The sequence below is a fragment of the Diorhabda carinulata genome, chromosome 8 (genome assembly GCF_026250575.1).
Source record: "Diorhabda carinulata isolate Delta chromosome 8, icDioCari1.1, whole genome shotgun sequence".
NCBI classification, from domain to species: domain Eukaryota; kingdom Metazoa; phylum Arthropoda; class Insecta; order Coleoptera; family Chrysomelidae; genus Diorhabda; species Diorhabda carinulata.
The window spans coordinates 15,334,943-15,355,744 of record NC_079467.1 but is presented as its reverse complement, the minus strand read 5'-3'; the positions used below and the strand labels follow the sequence as shown (position 1 = coordinate 15,355,744).

The 20,802-nt window shown below is 32.7% G+C and overlaps 1 protein-coding gene and 1 long non-coding RNA gene across 5 annotated transcripts; one reads left to right on the top strand and one right to left on the bottom strand.

The window, feature by feature from the left end:
* The first annotated feature begins 65 nt into the window (after nucleotides 1-65).
* Nucleotides 66-16,220, top strand: LOC130897126 (cysteine-rich protein 2-binding protein). Of its 4 annotated transcripts, none has more exons than XM_057805750.1 (8): nucleotides 66-715; nucleotides 789-1,078; nucleotides 5,311-5,522; nucleotides 8,353-8,417; nucleotides 8,520-8,695; nucleotides 9,245-9,544; nucleotides 13,131-13,312; nucleotides 15,647-16,214. In XM_057805750.1, the coding sequence occupies exons 1-8, from the start codon at nucleotides 489-491 to the stop codon at nucleotides 15,827-15,829; spliced, it is 1,635 nt and encodes a 544-aa protein (XP_057661733.1). In that variant the 5' UTR covers nucleotides 66-488; the 3' UTR covers nucleotides 15,830-16,214. The 4 variants fall into 4 exon arrangements, with proteins under 4 accessions (XP_057661733.1, XP_057661734.1, XP_057661735.1 ...); XM_057805751.1 differs by having other exon boundaries at nucleotides 68-715; nucleotides 13,131-13,325; nucleotides 15,647-16,217; XM_057805752.1 differs by lacking the exon at nucleotides 9,245-9,544 and having other exon boundaries at nucleotides 94-715; nucleotides 15,647-16,220.
* Nucleotides 16,221-19,788: 3,568 nt separating this feature from the next.
* On the bottom strand, nucleotides 19,789-20,722 carry LOC130896976 (uncharacterized). The gene is made up of 2 exons (XR_009059645.1): nucleotides 20,643-20,722; nucleotides 19,789-20,268 (listed from the first exon to the last, which is right to left on the bottom strand). It is a non-coding gene; the product is annotated as an uncharacterized LOC130896976 (long non-coding RNA).
* Between the last annotated feature and the right edge of the window lie 80 nt (nucleotides 20,723-20,802).

Genomic DNA, 20,802 nt, shown 5'->3' with positions numbered 1-20,802 from the left:
TCCTATTATAATGAAGTGTGCAGTTACTATTAATTAACATTTACCACAATATTCCCATCTCTAGATAATTTTTTAATACTACATGCATGTAAGACGCGTGCTCACTATTGAAAGAATTCAGTCTACATTGTGTATATAATCTTTGGTCTACATCTTGAGCACTATGAACTTAAATACATATTTTAAAATTTACGAATTTTAAACTCATCTAATGGTTAACTGTACGTTAAAAGGGTTGTTGCCTATATCGCATATGCAAATACCGCCTTTATTCGTTGATAGCATAGAAAATAACGTTGATTGGCAGTATCTATTACGCTTAATATATGTAAATTCACCCTTATATTATTTGCATTTGTAAGGTTATGTTTTGATTTGATCTGAATTGTTTGGGTATTTATAAATAGATTCTTGTATGTATTTAAAGTATGTCTAAACTCCTCAGTTGCATGACTTAAATATTATTCTTTGTTAATTCAATTTCAATAATGGAAACTTTGGCAGAAACAAAATTTTGTAAATATTGCATAGATAAATTGGAGTTATGTGGAGAAGAAGGACTTGAGTGTATAATTTGTAAAAAGAGTGTTCATTTAAAATGTTTAAAAAGAGGTTCAGTCCCTGGTGGACTTTATGGGGATATATTTTTTATATTTACGTGTTTGGAGTGCTCAGAAAACCAAAGTGAACTTTTCAAAAGAATAAGATTGTCCTGGTAATTAATTATTTATATACTTATTTATAATTTCATTTGTTGCTTTTGAATTTTAATCATGATACTGTTTTAGGCTTCAAGTAATAGTATTAGTTTTATATCACTTACAACATAAAAGTCCAGGATTAGCAAGGAAAGGATTTTTTCATTGGAGACATCATGTAGCTACTTTTGTAGACAAAAATTGGGAAATTCTGTTTCCAAGTGATTTCAAAAAAAAGAAAAAATGGATGGGAACAATAGCGGGAACACTCTCACATTTTAATAGATATATTTTTTTATCAGGGATATCAGTATTTAATGAACCTGCTTTTTGGGCTTTGATGTATCCGAAAATTACTCCATTCGCCATATCAATTGTCTGTAAGTTTTCTGAATATATTTTCATCATAGAACTAACTAAAATAAAAGCACTAGTGGCCGACACTTTAGTGAGGATATTTCTCTAAAAAAATATCTTCCAAATTTAATGCAGAGCTATTAGGTGGTTAGTATTAAGTGAATCGACATAATTAAAAGTCGTAAAGAGTTTTATTTGTTTGGGTATGAATTTTTTGATTTAAAAGTGCAAATGGTCCTATACTAAACATGGTATGACCAAAGTCAGACATCATCAAGTACCCGTGGCAGACAGTCTTAATATTACTAAACTAATAACAAAATTTAAATAAATAAAATGTTTGCAAACAAAATAGTATGATTCTCATTATTTTAATACAAGATATCAAAAATCATTATTAGTATCTGACTTAAGCAGGTACTTGAGTAAAAATTATTTTTAAAAAAATCTGTCACAGGTTTTTTAAAAACATAGCAAATTCTTTCACCCTTGGTCACTATCTAGGTAAACTTGAGGATCCTACAATTTAATCTGGTTTAACACATGACACATCTTCATTCTCAACAAAAGATTTTTTAACAGTGTCTATACAGTTAGGTGCCATGATATTATTTTCATCATTTACTTTTTCTTGATTGATACAAACATATTTGTGAACTAGTGAGTTTTTTTTCCACCCACAAAAGATATTAACACAAAATCTTAATATCTCCCCTGTTCACACTTTTAACTTCTTCAGGATAATATTCATCATCAATACTACAGGTTGACAAACAATGTGTGACCAGTAGGTTTTGCTACTTTTTTAGTGTAATTGTGCTTTATGTTGCCTTGTATTACCTAAGGTTTATTTTTAAAAGAATTATTTATTGTTTCATTATAAAGTATTGTGACTTTTTGAGTTTATATTCCAAATATGTCCCAAATCCTGGTAATCCAGATTTAAACGCTACTTTATTATTGGTAGCAGTATCTTTCTTTGCCTGTGAGAATGAATTACTATGTATAACTCCAGTAAACCTTAGTAATTTCAAAAACTGTAGTTATTTGAGCTTTTATAATATTTAATTTTCTTCTCATCAGTTCTAAAAGCTTTGCTAGGAATGGTGTGGTTTAATAATATACTGATACAAGCTAACTTAGTAAAAGGAACAGTCTGATGATAAATTTTTCTGGATTTCTTGAGTACATCCTCATAGAAATTCTCCTGGTACATTTTATGTACTTGTACATGGAGCTTCAATCTTTTCTAATAAAACCTGAACATATTCTTTTATAAAAACAACATTTAATTAAATTCTGCCCAATTAGAGTTGACACTAAGGACAGAAAAGAAATAGGCTTCACCAAGCACCTTTCCCATTAACCTTTCACAAAGATAGAATTATTATATGAAGATTCTTGTTCTAAGAACTACAAATGTGATATACTCTATGATAATTACATTTTGTACATTAAAGTTTATCATGTTTTGTAATCTTTAACATTTTTTTCCTCTTCCGTATCTTTTTTATTTTGCATGGATGAAAATTTCACCTGTTTTATAGCCAATGAGGGTTTAATGATACCTCTAGATGTACTAGTTTCCCTAAAATAAAAGAAGCAGAGGCTGGATTGACAGCATCCCTTTCAAATCTACTTCCACACTTTATCACCGCACAAAATGTAAGCATAGTAAAGAATTTTTTGATTCACATGAGATTGGCAGATTAAATGGAAATTCAAATGACAGCTATTTGAAAAGGCCTTTAAGAATCATCTGACTCCATTTAAGGATCATTTTCATTGCTCTTACTTGAGTAATCACTGCAAGAAGTATACATTTTTTATTAGACTATTTTTATTCAATTGCTTTTTTCACTCTGAGCTTTTCTTCTCTTTTAATTTTCATTTTAAACTCATTTTTTCTGTTTCTTTGCAACTTTTTTCTTCTTATTATACTCCTGTCAAGAATCTGAAGAGACAATTGATGAAATTTTTTTAACTATTATTGTTATTTGTCTTTTGTAAATTTGTGGGAGGTCAAAATAAGCCTTTTTAAAGAGCGTAGGTATGTTTTTTTAGGGCATGGTTTGTTTACATGAATTTTTATTACCTTACATTGGAGTTCTATTGTTAGCCAGAATTATGTTTTGAAACCTGTTGTTTTTATCTTCATCAAACATTTTCTCGTTTAATTTCATTAGAAAATTAAATGAAAGTTGGATATGTGCGTCGTCCATCAATCATATTTGTTTTTTAGTGACAGCTGTTTGAAAGTGCTTATAGGAATCATCTGACTCCATGTAAAGAACATCTTCATTGCTCTTATCTGAGTCATCACTGCAAGAAGTATGCAGACTATGTTTTTTCAGTTGCTATTTTCAGTCTGAGATTTTCTCCTCTTTTCAATTTTATTTTAAACTCATTTTTTTTATTTTCCTTTGCATCTCTTTTCTTCTTATTATAGTCTTGTCAAGAATCTGAAGAGACAATTGATAGAATTCATTATTTCTTTCTCTTATTATTATTTGTCTTTTGTATATTTGAAGGAGGCCAAAATAATGCCCTAACATTTTCTCTTTCAATTTCAGGGTTTTCCAAACTTCACACAGCTGGTGTCTTTTTACTTGAATAGTGTTGTGTTTTTATTTCCAGGTTGACACTTTTTCTTTCCAGGTTGTCTTCAATGTTTTAAAGATCAAAACATTCATTGGTTAGATAAGATGTGAGGTTTGGAAAAAGCGATATCATAATAATTCGGTTCTTTTTGTATAAGTGCGAGGAATATCCATCGATGAACAGTATGAAAGGAAAGGGGATGTTGGATATTAGCTATATACTCAAAAAGCCCTCGGCAACACTACAATTTATTAATACTGTCAGACACTCCTCATCATTTTTGAAGGCTTGATAAACTGACTTGTCCCCCTCTCAGCTAAAACAATAAGTCCCTTTGGATTCAAGAAAATAGTGTTTTGTCCGCTTGAGATATGTGAGGTTTCTAAGGAATAAAGAGCTGAGCATGAACACAAAGTTAAAAATGTACAGAACAGGAAGTAGTCCAGTTATTGCATATTGAGCGGAAACTAAGTGCCTGTCAGAGAAGGACGAGAAGGATCTTTAAATAATGGAGAGAAAGATCTTAAGGAAGATACTGGGACCTATCAAGACCGACGGAGGATACCTAGGAAGGTTATTGAACCACGAGAGGTGATATAGTGACGCTGCTAAAGGTCCAAAGGCTTAAATGGTTTGGACATAATGTAGAAGAGATTCGAAAGCCCTAATAAGGAAGGTAACAGAGTGGAAGCCAGCTGTAGAACATTGAAGAGGTCGATGTAAAGCACGTTGGGAACAAAAAGTAATGCAGAATATTGCAGCGGTGGGGGTGAGGAGCTGGAGACAAGTCGCGTAGGATAGAGAAAAGTGAGGGATGGTGAGGATAGCGAACAAGAAGCTTCAACAGGTTGGGGAGGAAACAGAGAAAACTCAAAACGGAGTAATTCATTACAAAAGATCTTAACGAAGATACTGGGACCTGTCAAGACTGATGGAGGATACCTAAGAAGGTTATTGTACCATGAGAACAAGAAAGATGTGAAAGAGGGTGATAAAGATCCAAGAAAGGTAACAGAGTGGAAGCCAGCCATAGAACGTCCAAGATGTCGACGTAAAGCACGTTGGGAACAACAAGTAATGCAGGATATTGCAGCGGTGGGAGTGAGGAACTGGAGACAAGTCATGTAGGATAGAAAAAAGTGAAAGAGGATTGTGAGGGCAGCTAGCAAGAAGCTTTAACAGGTTGGAGAGTAACCAAGACCATTTTACCCCTGCTGTACGCCTCTGGAAAAGACTAGAAATTATCTATTCATGTTAGAAGAGATAGTTTATCAATCTAACAAATTTCAAAAAGTTTCAATAACAATTGATCACACCATTTGAAATTTATTGACAAAAAATAATTTATTTAAAACATCATGTATCTTGGAAAGGATCCATTTGTGGACATAAGTTCCCTATTCTGATAGGCTTAATTTGTCCCAAGGAATTTCCTCTAGAGTGCTGGAAGTCGAATTTAGGAACACTCTGTATTTGTATTACATATAATCAAAAACTGTTTGTCCAATGTAATTATAGGCTCTATTGCAGGTACATGCTAAGCAATGTAAAATGTACTATAATAATCACTTATTTTGTGTCATTAAGAGGGAATTTTAGTAAACACTCACTATGATTTCTTATGAAATGCGTATTAAGAAATATTTTCTTTCAGATTCCACCATGGTTACAGAGAAGCAGAATATAAAAAACCAGAAAAAAACACCCATTCCAGAAGCAGAATTGTTTTATAATCTATTGTGTAGTATAGTAACTGAATCGGAACTGCTCCAAAATTTCAATATCAATAATTTACTTCAATCGAAACAAGAACTGAAGCAAGAAGATGTTGAACTAACGGATCTAGCATTAGAAGATACTCAAAAGGTACCTAATAGTGAATTTCCATTTTTTACATAAGATTTAACATTGTTTTGTTACTTTTACATATTATTGAGACATTTTTTGAATAGTCCGGTCAATTTAGACATAAAATAGTAGTCAAATAACAGAAATTCCAAAGCCAAATATTGGTGGAGTGATGGGGTTTAAAAATTAAAAATTAAAAATTTTACTCAAAAACTATAAGTTTCATAAAAAAAAACAAAGTTGTAGATCTTAAAATTCTCTAAAAAATGGTTTCTATGATTTTTTTCCTAAGAGTTATCATTCCTGAGATTCTAAGAGTCACATTATACATATCAGGCACTTAAGACAAGTATAAAATCCTTTTTGTGTCTCTTTTATATATATATTATACTATTCTGAAAACATCTTTTTCTAAAGATAGTCAGTCCCTCGCTGAATCCCCTCTATCCACGTGGTCTTGAAAAACATCTGGCTATTCTATTGTCTGTAGGTCTAGTTCATATGCTTGTTTCTTTTAGTGCTTGAGGCTCAGTTCAAGTAAATATACGTACTTATTGTAAGCGTCTAGCATTTAGGTTATTTGTGCTATTTTGTAGCTCGAAAAAATGTCTCAGTTTGTGAACAATATAGAAAAGGGGCAAAACGTCAGTATTTAAATTATTCGAAAAAAAAAAAATTTCTGGAGTCACCAGTTTTATGTCCGTGACACCTTTGACCTGGTTGTGACAACCGTGTAGCTTCTCCCGTATTCAGGTATACTAGGTTTTGCTCTTTAATCACATCCATTAAGTGTATACTTTTCGTATTCGTAGTTCCTGATCCCCAGCTTTGGTTCTGGGCATTCAGATCTCTCATTATGATAAATGACTTCTAATAATCAAGTTTATCCAAAGAAAACGTACAAAAATTATTATTTTCTGTCACTTGACAACGACTGATCGAACATTCAAAACTTAAAAGTTACTAAAAAAACAGCAGTATTATATATTATCTGAGAGAACTACTTGTATGCAACCATAAATGCACGTTATGCTTTTTAACAGTCAATAAAATTGTTCTGGTACAAGTGTCACTTTTTTATTCATTTTTAAAGTGATCGACTACTATGGCCACTTACATAGGTGCAATTAACACATTATCCATATATAATTGTTCTATATTCTATGGTAAACATTCACATCCCTTAGAAATTGAAGCACGAAAAAGATTTGATCCAAGTCATTCAGTATGTCTTTGTAATTGGTCTTAAACTTGAACTGCAAACTTTGTGGCATTCAGTCAATATGTGTTTTATCGTCAAATTGGAACTACATTTGGTGCAAATGGGTCTGATGGTGGAAGACATTAGATAACTATGGGTGAGTCTTGATTGACCGATTCTTATCCTTTTTACCCTCCAATTAAGTCTTGTCTGCAAAAGAGAGGACTGCAAACTTACTTGGTCGAGGGTAATTTATAGAGTGTAAGGAAGTGTTCAAGTTTTGCTGTCACATTATTCTGATTTTTCTTTTAAAGTGGGATTTTAAGTCCTTATGTTTTGGGTAATAGTACGAGTTAAAGCACTTTTTGCTTGTTGGTCTGCTAATTTGTTACCTACGATTCCAATGTGGGAATGTAACCAGATGATAGTAACTGTTATTTTTTGGGATGTGAAAAATTGGCAAGAGTCATGTATAGATTGGACAATAGGGTAATCGGTAAATTTATTTTTAATAGATGAAATTAAAGCGAGTGAGTCTGTACATATTGCAATCTACTTATAAGAAGAGGTGATGAAATTTATGGCTTGTAGAAAGCTAAATAGTTCACCTGTACGAATGTTGCAAGTTGGTTGAGTTAAAGATGATTTGATTGGAAATTGTAACTTTGTAACTGTGCAGCCTATTCCTGTTTCACTCTTGGAAGCATCATAGTTGTTATTTCTTTGAAAGCATTTTCGATTTCTTGTTTTTGTGTTGAGTGTTTGTCGTATCTCGTAAGGGATGTATTGAATTTAGGGAGGTGAATGGTCCATGGTGGGGAAGTAGGAATAGGAAAAGGGATTGTTTGTGAGAAGCCTGTGCCCTCGAGAAGCTACGATAAAATAAATGAGATGGACTTTATTAGTAAAATGGTTGATGGCTGGAATAAATTTCTGGTGGTGGTTATGAATAGAGGGTAGACAGGACTGAAGAGGTGAGATAATGCTGTCGTCTGATCCAAACTGGAGGCTCATTAGCTTTAGAGTTAAGGTTTTTTATAGGGTCAGATCGAAAAGCACCTAGACAAAGACGTAAAGCTGTATTATGCACCAAGTTTAAAAAGGGTCAGATTTAGAGACACATATATATATATATATATATATATATATATATATATATATATATATATATATATATGTGTGTGATATATATATATATATATATATGTGTGTGTGTGTGTGTGTGTGTGTGTGTGTGACAGCCATAATCTAATTTTAAGCGAATTAGGGCTCTGTATATTTTGAGAAGAGTATTTTAGTCAGCTCTCCAATGGTAACGTGAGAAGATTTGGATAATCTTTTGTCACTTTTAATTCTTTTACTTCTTTGAAATTTGGTTTCATTTCTAGATTGTCTAGTTGGTCTTCTTTGATCCTGTTATTTTTCACTATATTATCTTTTTTTATAAAGGCTGTCAAAAGTATATTATCCATTCTTTCTAATCTATTTTGTCAGTTATGTTATTTTATCTATCTCATTTTCTTTGTTTTACATAATTTGTTTGCAATTTTTTTGTACTTATGATATATAAGAATTAGTTTTGTCAAAATTTGGGTTATTTTGAATTATTTTTCTCTGTTGTATTGTAATTAATATCTTTGTTTGTAGGAGGTAAAATTAAAACAACAGAATAAAAGAAAAATTCTAAAATCTCTTGGGCAGTCCTCGAGAAAGTGAGTATATTATAATTAATGACATTCCAAATATATCAGATTCTGCAATTATTTCTCAATTTTTTTAAAAAATTTTGAGTTATAGTAAAACTATTATTTCAGATTAATGAAACTTGCTACCTCATCTTCTCCATTGATGGACGATGTTACCCGTTTTACTTTGGATTTGCAAGATACCAGCAATTCTCCTAATTCAGATTCAATTGTCGAAGAGAAACTGCCAAAAGAAAATTTGAAATTGTTGGATCCATTTTGTCATTACAACACTTCATTAAGGAGTGAGTTAATTGGAATTTAGAGAGAGAAAATGTTTTAGGACATAAGTCCCTGCTTTTGACCAATATATATATTTTAGCTTTTTATCCCAGTCTATCCATATCAAGATACCCAAAAAGGCTAATAGTTTCGTCGACCATTCTTCATAAGTTTGCTCAACTAAAAATCTTATAACTTCGTCGTCCAAAACAGGCTGAAACATACAAAATTCCTCTTCATTTTTCAAAGCATTTACTTCTTCCATTATGCCCACATATTTTTATAAATAAATTTTTTTTCTATTACCTTCTACTAATCCATAATCTTTATTATCATTATTATTATTATTATTTTATTATTATTATTATTATTATTATTATTATTGTTCTTATACATATAATATAGGTGGATCAATGTTGTGATCCATCAGTCAGTACCATCCAGTATGCTTTGTTTTAACACAAAAATATGTTCCTATGATAACCATGCATGCTTTTAGTCTTGAATAGCAGTAACTTCGTATCTAGCTAGTTCTGAGCTTAAACATTCAAAAATATTCATGTTCTTCGTAGATCATTCAAGTATAAAAAGAGTCTCTCTCCAAACCAAACTTACAGGAGTTGTAAGAGAAGAACTGATTTTATCTCCTTACAGTGGTATTTATCTAAAGCCGTACATATATACAGACTCGGACGCAGAAACATTTCCCGCGTGGTTGAAGTTAATGGCGGAAATTCAAATAGCAGCAAATAAACATAACAAAGAATACGTTTTACCACCTCGTGGTCCTATTGACTACGCTTATGTTCAGCCCGAACATATTCCAGCTATAAATAGTCTTTGTAATCAATTTTTTTGGCCTGGAATCGACCGTAAGTAATCTAAAGCTTTTTCTCTCTTTATTTTCATGTTAATTGAATTATTTTTTCATAATGTATGGGTAATCCCTTCTTCAGTCCCCTTTGGCGTGCTAGCCCATGGAGGCTTTCAAAGATTGAAAAAATCTCTGGGCGTCGCTGATTTTAGAAGAAGACTCTTCCACTACGTCAAATCAAATTGCAGAGGATTCTGCTTGGTTGTAGTTTTTCCGCCACCCAATGAAAAGGCTTTGTCTTAAATTTTCTCCCTTTTTTACAGCTCAAGCTATGAGTAAGGTATTCTTACAACAGATCAACGGTTGCGCGATTTCAAACTTGGTCAGCTCATCAGTAATTTCATTACCTCTGAGTCTTCATATGCAGGAATACAGAACAGCTCTATTGTCCTCGCTAATCAGCTCATTGTAGCATTCCAAAATTGGTGGTAATGCTTTGAAATGTCATTAGTGCCACTGCTGTGTTTACGCAGATGTGGTTGCTATTTTTAGTAAAATGTTGAGCCACACTAGTGAGTATGATCACTAGCTCGGCTTGCATAATAAAAGCATAACTTCCTAGTGGAAGGATGTGTTCTTCAACCTTGTGATGCTAGTATACTCCTGCTCCAGCTAGCTTGCCTTTTGTGGTTTAATTCGTGTAATATATATCACTATTTATCATCTTAGCAGTTTAATATCGGGTGTATCTTCAATACAATAGTGCTCCCTGACAGCCTGCTCACTAATGCTATTTTGTAGACGCATGGTTGTTGATTTTACCGCCTTTGATGCACCTTTTAACACTTGCACCGCCATAACCGTTTTTTGGGCGTAGAAGGACCGAAGTCTTAGTTGTCTCTAATGACCTTCAGTAGAAGCTATGCTGTGAGGCTATTTTATTCACTAGTTGGACACTATACTGTTCGAAAATTATTTAAAACTTTTATTGCCTATCGTAATGAAGTAAAGTGTAATATGAAATATATTATTATTACTGGATCATTTAATTTTTGAAATAATTACGTAAAAATTGAGTATGGGCTAATTTCTGTATAGGCAAACTAGAATATGTGTAAGGATTCGAGTAAACTTATATATGTCACTACATGCACCATATGAATTAGATAAAATCAATTACAAATTTTTTGGTCATTCATTATAACATTATTCAATAAGTCGTGTTACTGACAGACAGATGGCGCTACCATTGTCAAATCTATATCACGTTTATGAAGTACCAAATTTTAAAAGGCTATGTGTAAAATTTCATTACATTTCGATAAGTCAGAAAAAAGTGACAGCCATTTAAGTGAGCTACTTTTGTTATTTTCAAAACAATGGATTCAAAACAATTTCGTGTTAATTTATCATTGCCTCTTGATGGAAAAAAATAGTATACAAGCTCAGCAATGGCTTCAAAAGTGTTATCCGGACTCTGCTCCATCGAGAAAGAACCATTTGTTATTGGTTAGCTGAATTCAAACGTGATGGTGAACGTTCTGGTCGTCCAATTGAGAACTCTAGAAAACATCAAAAAATCAGCAAATTGATTATATCTAATCGTAAAGTGAAATTGCATGAGATAGCTGAGGTTGTAAAGATATCAAAAGGGAGTGTGTTTACAATTATGCATGAACATTTGACCATGAGAAATTTGTCGAAGGAAAAAAACAACTGTTTCACCAAGACAATGCACAAGTCGATGGCAACAATATTTAAATTGAACAAATTACACTTGCACAAATTGCTTCCCCATCCACTGTATAGTCCAGTTATGGCCCCTAGTGACTACGGGCTATTCGCTGATCTCAAAAAATGCTCACCAGTAAGAAACTTACCTTTAATGAAGAAGCGATAGCTGAAACTAAAGCTTATTTTGAGGCAAAAGACAAATACTTCTACATAAATAAAATCGATTTTTGGTAAAAAAAGTTTTTTTTTTTTCGAGTGATGTTATAATTTACACGCCCAGCTGTTTTATTTACAAAAATCTATCTATTTATTCAACATCCTATATCCTACAGAAGAGCGACTTTCAACCTATTCTTGTAAATGAAAATATCTTTTTACTTTCTGAACATATAGTTGGAATTTGGACCATTATTTATGAAACACTCCAGACAAATTTAATAATCATCATGAAATATTATTCATCCGAATAAATCTTAAATATACACAGGGTGTTTAAGAAAAAAGGTGGCACCGGTTTATAATGGGTAGAAAACTGAAAAATAATTGAGATTTGCTTAGTAAAAAATTTTTCACGACTATGCCGAAACCGAATATGTTTTGGGAGCTGATACATCATACGAATTTGTTTTTATATGTGACTCTCATAGAGGACGCTAGTTACGGGGTTCGTACCAAGTAGTATTTTGTTAAGTTTAAATTTATTAATAAAAAGTACTAATGAACAAACGTCATTCAATTTTACACCAACAAGGTACTTAAATACAATAACCGATGCTGGTTTAATGATTATTATGGTTAAAAAGGAAAAATGCCCACTGTAGGTCTTAATAAAAAAACCCAAAGTGATTTATAAAATTAAGTGAGAGGCGCTTGCATGTTAAGAAATCATCGATTATTCGGATCATGTATGTAGATAATTGTAAATGCATTATTTACACAATCAGATATTGAAGACACAAAAACTGGTATCTAGCAAGGCTCAGGCTAATTACCAGGAGAGATCAAGGAGATTGCTAATAGTTTCAATTTAGGATATAGAGAAATGTGAGATAAAATTATGAAAAATATTGTTTATATAACAGAACAATAAATTAACACATGATAAAGCGGAATGTTTAGAAAACGAGAGTTAGAAGGAATGAAAAATTTAGTAGGCGGTCAATTTTCAGCTAAAGATGACTTAAGATGACAACAATAAAAGCTTTGTTGGTTTGTGGAACATTTGCGGGCTTTTCTTGATAAGGTATAATGTATAAGAAAATGATTTAAATTGATATAGGGCAAACAAAAACTCAAAAGTCTTAGCTGCTATAATAAACAGAAAAAGTAATTGCTGAAATTTATTTTCAAGTTATCTATCATTAATTTCAAAGCATGATACCGTATTGTTCATCTAATTTATCACATTTCAGTCTTCTATTTGATTAGGTTAGGTTGGGTTTGAACTTACGGTTCCTTTGGTTTATTACAGTTACATGATCTTTTCTTAGTTTAGTTTCTGATGTTGATTTTTATGAAGTTTTTTGTGTGTGATTATTGCTTCTTGTGGTGAATATGTCTAATTCCTTTATTGACAAACTAGTTTTTTTATTATTTTCTTTAAAATCTTCTGTCTAAACTCACTTACTTAACATATCTGTTAACTAAAATTCACGGAGTGGAAAATGTGAATATTTTAAATTACAAGTATTCAGATTCGAAGAGATTCTAGATCGAGGTTATAAACTAAACAACTTAAAAGGCTCAAATGCAATATAAGTAAAAAACGAGCTTAAACGGAGATTACAAAAAATAATTATTTAGCAATTTATTCAACTAAGGCTTTATAACAGTATACTATGAAGCGTCTATAGCAAGAGGCTTTAGGGTAACATGAGTGTTTATCTAATCCATACATATTTCCATTTTAGTGACAGAAGCTCTACAATATCCCGAGTTCAGTTGTGTGGCATTATATAAAAAGCTGATTATAGGATTTGCTTTTCTAGTACCTGATGTTAAACATACAGAAAGTTATATGTCATTCTTGTTCACGAGACCTCATTGGAGAAATTGTGGCATTGCGGCATTTATGATCTATCATCTTATACAAGTAAGAATACAATGTATGTAGGAAATATACTCATTTGACACTAAACACATTGAGTACAACCACTACACTAATTCACACTATTACACGGAATGTAATTTGTCTTTGAATAAAATCTCGGAACGAGTGAAGAGGGAAAGTTGGAGTTCGCTAAAGGACCATAAGAATGAATGATTCTTAAAACTAAGTTATAATCCATTGGATTATTTCTTAATACATTAATCATTCTTCTTTTCTTTTAATATTCACACCAAGTCTAAATGTTTTCAATTTTTTTATATCATGTTGATCTGGTAGCTGGATCATCTCGATGTTAACTTGATTACGTAGTCTCTCTTTGTGGTTGTTAGTACATTGAGGTCCTTGTGCAAATTTGCAGATTTGTATAGTATTAAGCTTTCTAGAAAGTGCAGAGAACTTGGTTGGACGCTTTGTTGAATGATCTGGCACAGTCCCAAAGCTGTAGCTTATATTCCTAATTCCTGACGCAGCTGTTTAATGCTACATTGAACATAATCTTCCCTCAAATTTGTAGCTAGCACAAATAACAATGATTTTAAAGTCAAGAAAAGAACCTAAAAGCGTAAAGTCCTATTAGTCTTCTCTCAGTGGTCTCCAAGGTTTTCGAGAATTTGATACAAACTAATCTGGATTCAACAAGTAACACTCAATAATTCAACTGATGTTTTAAGAGTTGTGGAATGGTTCCTGACGTGCCAACAGACACAAACATTACCACGGCCACATTCGCCGATCACATGGCAATCCTTGCATCTGACAAAAACTCCAAAATAGTCTCTCCAACCTTGTAAAATATCCCGATCAAAATACAATATGGTGAATACAAATAAATGAGAACAAATCACAACATATAACAACACGAGGTGACGTAGTCAAATATCTGGGTATGTATCGGGACAGGAAGTTAAACTTTCTTATCCACAACCTCTTTCACCATAGGTGTCGAGGTGATATTTCTTCTCCATTTAATTCTTTTTTAATAATTTTGCTTCCCATTTAGCTTGTCTTCAGTTAAGTCTACCTTTTTACAGGTTTTTTGCTGTTTCTCCATACCATTTCCTTCTGAGTCTACCTCTTCTCTTTTGTGTTTGTTTGGGTTTCCTACAACACCGTAACTGTTCTGTTCTCCTTCATTCTCATTATTGTCCAAAACATCTCAACTGTTGTTATTTGATTTTTTGCACTGCTCTTACTACGTTCAATTATGTTCTTTATTTTATTGAGTCTCTTCATCCCTTCTAATTTTCTCAATACCTTCATTTCACTTGTTATTTTTGGCTTCAATTTGTTGGTTAGCACCCAGGATTCTTTAACCTTAATTCAGCATTGGTAGTAATTCGTAATTTCTCGTTTTTGTACGTTTTGTTATCTCTTTTTTTTTAAGAATACTCTGTAAAGGACTGTGTATGTATATATGGATTTGGGGTCTCGTATACACCGCGACCCAAAGGATCTATCGCGTTCTCCTTTCCTGCTGTGATACTGGAGAACCCGGTGTTTACAGCTGATCCATCAATCCCACTCCTTTTACAAAGTCTAGAATGTGGGATGGCCTTAATTGCCAGAGATCTTCGTCTTCTATTCCTTACGCTCTCAGGTGTAGTGCTCTGGAGTTTCTTAGTGTTTCACACTTCGAGAGAGTTTGGATAGAGGTTTCGTCGTCTGTGCAACAGAACCTGCTATGTCTAGCGTCTTCAGGTGTTTGTTGATACGACGGTACGATAGTGCCCCGATAGAACTCCTGTTAGTATCCGTAGATTGTTCTTACATAGGTTGATATGTTCAGCAAATCTACTCTGGTTATAGTTTCCCAGAAGAGTCTTTGCCTGTCTCAGTCCTTGTAGGTTGTTCCAATAATTGGTTTTGCTCCTATCTAGCTTCTTTTCCATTGCTTTTTCCCTTGTTCTGTAGCTGATACCACAGAAGGATTCAGATCCATGTAAAGGACTAGATGTGTAGACATTGTCTATTGGCTACCTCTTCGTCAATTCTTCCATCTGGTCTTGATTGTCCTTAGATAGTTTAACTTGTTAACGCTCTTTTTCTCCAGTTCTTGTATTTGCACAGTTATTTCTTCTGGTTTGTTTGATATTTTCATTATTTCATTATATTTATCCAATTCATTATTCCACTTCTGTATTCTATTTTGTAATTCTTCTTTTGTGTTAGCGAATATTAGTACAAAATTACTTGTCTTCCCGCTAACTGATACCATATTATCTTTTTTTGTTATATATATTTTTAACTATATTTATCAATTGTGTATTTTTCTATATGGTATAATATTGAATAATATATTGATTTGTTTTATTTCAGACTAGTTTACACAAGGACATCACCCTTCATGTAGCAATGGACAATCCAGCTTTGTTGTTATATCAAAAATTTGGATTCAAAGTAGAAAATGTAGTATTGAATTTCTATGATAAATATTTGAGAAGTGATGTGAAAGAATCTAAACACGCATTTTTTTGTAGATTAGAAAGAGATTTTTTATAAAGTTGCTTTAGATAAAATTGATTAATATTTAGATTATTGTACTACATTGTTAAAAATAATAAACAACTATATTTTTTTAACTAAATATTGAATTACTAAGACTTTGTTAGGCCTTGACGTGATAATTTTAAAATTAATTCACTCTACAAAGTGTACATACCTGTATTACCAGTTCCGGATGAAGTCAGCACGAGGCATGCAGCAACTCCCTGTGTTTTTCATTACTTTTACAAATCAAGTTGCTTTTTTTAAACTTTTGGTAATAAAGCAATTTCAAATATATATTCTTGTTAGTAAATGACATCCATGATAATTGAGAAAGAGCTGCTTGAGCCTATAGGCCTAGGGTCAATTAGCTGATTGGGGATAGACCATGAGAAGTGACAAGAAATTTTGGTTACCTTTTTTATTCGTCACAGGATCACAATCGTTGGTGTTACAATGATACTGTGGAATGTAAACTGATGCAACTAAAATAAAATGCTGGACAAACAAAGCGAATCAAACATATAACCTTGGCAACCTTATTCTGTACAATTTTTTAATATTTCCATTTGGTATTCAAATGATGAGAGCTATAATAGTTCCTAATATAAAGGCCATCCGATTTTGAGACGACGTCTGAATTTTTAAGATACTTTAAAAGGTGATTACTATCGCAACATATTGTTGGATCTACCAAAAAACCAAAGTGATTAAACCACGGCGGCAAGTGTATAATCGCTTATCATCACGTTATAACTTTAATTTATGTATTATACTCTTAACCAACTGCGGTCAACATAATACAAAGGTTTCAATCCAAAACAGTAAGAAACCCGGCGGATCCTCCGTGGTATGTCAGTAATCAAGTACCCTCCACATTGATTTCAACATTTTCGACGTCAAAAATGAGATTCGGCGTATGGCCGTAACATACAATCAACATATGGCAAACCATGACAACGAACTAATAGAAGAACTATCCACTAACGGTCCACGCACGAGAAGACTACGTAGAACACAAGACCTACTACAACATTGAAAAATAAAATATAAGGAGTAGCATTAATGAATGCTTCCCTTTCAAGTCAAATACAGCCGACTATTTTACTCAATACCCACATGTGAGGTAGATTGTAAATATGTGAATATGATAATAAAAAATTTATCCCCCTCTTCAAACTACTAATTTAGTTCAAAAAACAAACTGCTAATTATATTTTCCATGGTCGAAAATATGTTTTTAAAAATTTATTTAACTTAAAATTACAATTAACTTCACAAGCGAATTAACTATAATTTATTGAATGAACTATATATGTATTCAAGAACGATACATATATTCATTAAAAAGTTGTTTACAATCGTTCGTATTTATAATAAAATAATTGCTGACAAAGTGTTTATGATATTTAATCCTATTGCGTTTTATTTAAATAATCTTCTGGAATTTTCTCCATGTAACTAACTTGCTGCTTTCCATTTACATTCAAATGATATTTCAAATATTTTATAACCAAATAATGACGTCAGTGCTCAATGAATAAAAGGAACACATAATGTGAGTTAATATTCTCAATAAGATTTACATCAATGACTGTTTTCATTACTTTAGTATTGCGTACATATTTGCTTATTTTGATAACAAAAAATGATAACGTAATGTTCTCAACCCCACATTCAATCTGATTTCGCAAAACTTACTAAAAGACACGGTCTCAAGCTTGCGCAGATTGTGGGTAAAAACTCAGTTAGGTCTCACTTGTGAGACTGAAAAGACTTGAATTGAACTGACTTGAGTTTTGGTGTAAATGGAAATCAGCCAATATAAATTATATTCTAATTTCAAGGTACCAACAAAAAAAAAACGAAAAAAGATCAAATTACTTAAAACAACTGTCAGCATTTTATTAGTATCAATATGAATATTGTAAACATCAAAATAATGAATATTAGTTAATTCAATAGTGAAATTAATTAAGTTCATTCGTTTGTAAATTATGTTTTTAAGTTTTTAAAAATAAATTTTCAAAAGTAAAATTTTTAACTTCAGTTATTTCTGTATAATTTACAATATAAAACTACAAATCACTCTGTTATGTAATAATGAATGAGGTATAGTCCCAGAGCTGGCTACAAAAAACAGGGTCGATAAGGTGCGCGCCATTTTAGCTTGTAAACTGGCGGCCCAACTTAATACATCACCAAACGCCACTTCTTAAGGCCAGCACAGGTCGGATATGAAAATGCCGGCCGGTTTTCCCGAAAAAAAAAATAGGCTGAAAAACCTCATAACGGGCGCGAGTGAAACCTTTTGTAACGTGGGGTTTAAACCTCAAATAAGAGCGGTGTAATAGGGCAAGAAGTTTTGCAGGTCGGAAAATCCTAGTAAGAAGTGATAGAAAGTGCCGGAAAACTCTTCTGAAAAACCTCATAACGTGCGCGCGCGAAACTTTTTTTATTAAGTTTTTGGGGTCTCAACTAAGAGCGGTGTGGTATCGCAAGAAGTTTAGCCTGCCGGAAACCCTCCGAAAAAAATTGAAGATAATCAGTGTATATTTGAAATGTAAAGTTTTACTGCGCCAATTATGAGGTTTTTCAGACGAGTTTTCCGGCACTTTCGATCACTTCTTACTAGGATTTTCCGACCTGCAAAACTTCTTGCCCTATTACACCGCTCTTATTTGAGGTTTAAACCCCACGTTACAAAAGGTTTCACTCGCGCGCGTTATGAGGTTTTTCAGCCTATTTTTTTTTTTCGGGAAAACCGGCCGGCATTTTCATATCCGACCTGTGCTGGCCTTAAGAAGTGGCGTTTGGTGATGTATTAAGTTGGGCCGCCAGTTTACAAGCTAAAATGGCGCGCACCTTATCGACCCTGTTTTTTGTAGCCAGCTCCCCGTCTAGCACTAGGTATGCAAATATTTTACAAAAGTTTATCAAAACAATTTATAAACAAATCTTTTATTTTCGGCTTCCTCCACTATTGTACCCTTATGAATTCGAGAAAACTCTTTACATTTGCCTTGAACGAACCATATAATGGCATTATTCAATATTTGTATTATGAAACAATGGTACCGGTAAGCAAAAAATGACTTGCCCTTGTTTATACCAAACTAACGACGGATCAGTAGCGTATCTTGTCTCCATAATCAATATAATCTGCATTTTAGAAATTTACCGATATCTGAAATGAAGAAATATCACAAAGCAATCGAGCAAAAATTTATTAAAGAATTAGAAGATGAATTAGTCTAGCATACTTTCTCAGAGAATTTTTACTTATAATCTCCCTAGAGAAGTATCTTGTCTCTATAATCAATATAATCTACATTTTATAAATTTACCAACATCTGAAATGAAGAATTATCACAAAGCAAGCCAACAAAAAAAATTTGCCACATATTAAAGAATTAGAAGATGAATTAGTCTACCACACTTTTTCAGTGAATTTTCACTTATAATCTCCCTAGAGTTTGAATTATTTCCGAAAATTTTGGGCATTTTGTGAAGAAAGGAAGTACACAATTGGAGGAGAAACACCTGTAGTAAATCTCGCTTAAATTTTAGAAGACTGATGAGGATTTAACATGAAAAATTCATCACAAAAATACTAAATATTCTATGCATTTATTGAACCATTCTGTCCTAATTCCCGAGCAAGAAGATTTATTCAAAGGTATTAGTAAATCATACCCTTTTTCAATCAGAATGGAAAAAATGTTTTTATTTGTCTATCTCAAAACTTAAGTAGCAAGCCTCGTATTAGATGTGTTATTTGAACCTAAGTATTTTGTTTTGATAAATAATCATTAATAACTTCATCCAATTATTCAACTGCGTATCAAGGGCGGATCCAGCTTTGGCGTCAGGAGGGAGTCACATAGTGGTGGTCAAGTCAAGAACTTATAATTTAATTTTGATAACAATGGATACAACTAAAAAGTAGGTATTTTATTAATGTAAGTACTGTACATGAAAATATTTATTCTTTATTGAACACCTGAAAAAATCAATTTTTTTTTAAGTCTTCTCCCTAAACGCGTTATTGCGTTATTTACGTCAATGGGTACGATTTTATGAACATGGAGAAGTGCCAGTCCGGTTAGGCGATCTTCAACCATTGAAGACCTTAGCTACGATTTAATTCTGTGCAACGTAGAGAAACACCTTTCTGCTGTCGCTGCACTGACAGGTAGTGTAGCCATAATACATAAAAATTTTCTTATATTAGGATACATATCGATGTCACAATTTAAAATAAGATCAGAAATCGGCTGCGGTATGTCCTGGCTCCGCTGCCACGCCTGCCACTTTATTATCCACAGCGGATATTCATTTACAATGACAGAAACTGGTGTGTTGTCTAGTAATAATGTATAGTCGGTAGCTAGTTGTTTCACAGCTTCAATGTCTTCATCACTATATTCACTTTTTGGCATGAAAACCCTTAGCTGAAACAAAATTAAGTACTTCAGGAGACAGGCGGTTCATTCCCAAACATCTGCCATCATACAAAGTTATTATATTATATAAAATTAATTAAATATTGAAGGTATGTAGTTACATAACATCTGTGAGGGGACAAAATATATAAATAAAATCATTATTTTCAATTAGTGGTCCATCTAAGTCCTGGAACCAGCTCAGGAGGGAGTCATGACCCCTATGACCCCCACTGGATCCGCCTTTGCTGCCTATTGATAAATTGCACTTCCTCGCTTATGTCATATAAAATACTCATATGAAGTAAATAATCCACGTCTATGTTGCTCAAACGATGCCGATCTTAAACTTCTGAAATTTTAAATGGAAAAAATATACGCACCTGACGTTACGTCTATGCAACATTCCACCAAATTGTTCGACTAGATATTTATGAGATTTCGATTTGGTATTGGCCGAGTTGAACAATAAAAATGAAATGCAAGATCCCGCGACCCCTGTTAACATGCGCGAAACCTATACGGAAATCGAAATTTACTATA

Excerpts from the sequence above, each read along its gene's own strand:
- LOC130897126 (XM_057805750.1), top strand. The coding sequence starts at position 489 with ATGGAAACTTTGGCAGAAACAAAATTTTGTAAATATTGCATAGATAAA. Across the intron at positions 5,523-8,352 it reads CATTAGAAGATACTCAAAAG|GAGGTAAAATTAAAACAACA; the intron begins GTACCTAATAGT and ends CTTTGTTTGTAG. Across the intron at positions 9,545-13,130 it reads TTTTTGGCCTGGAATCGACC|TGACAGAAGCTCTACAATAT; the intron begins GTAAGTAATCTA and ends TTTCCATTTTAG.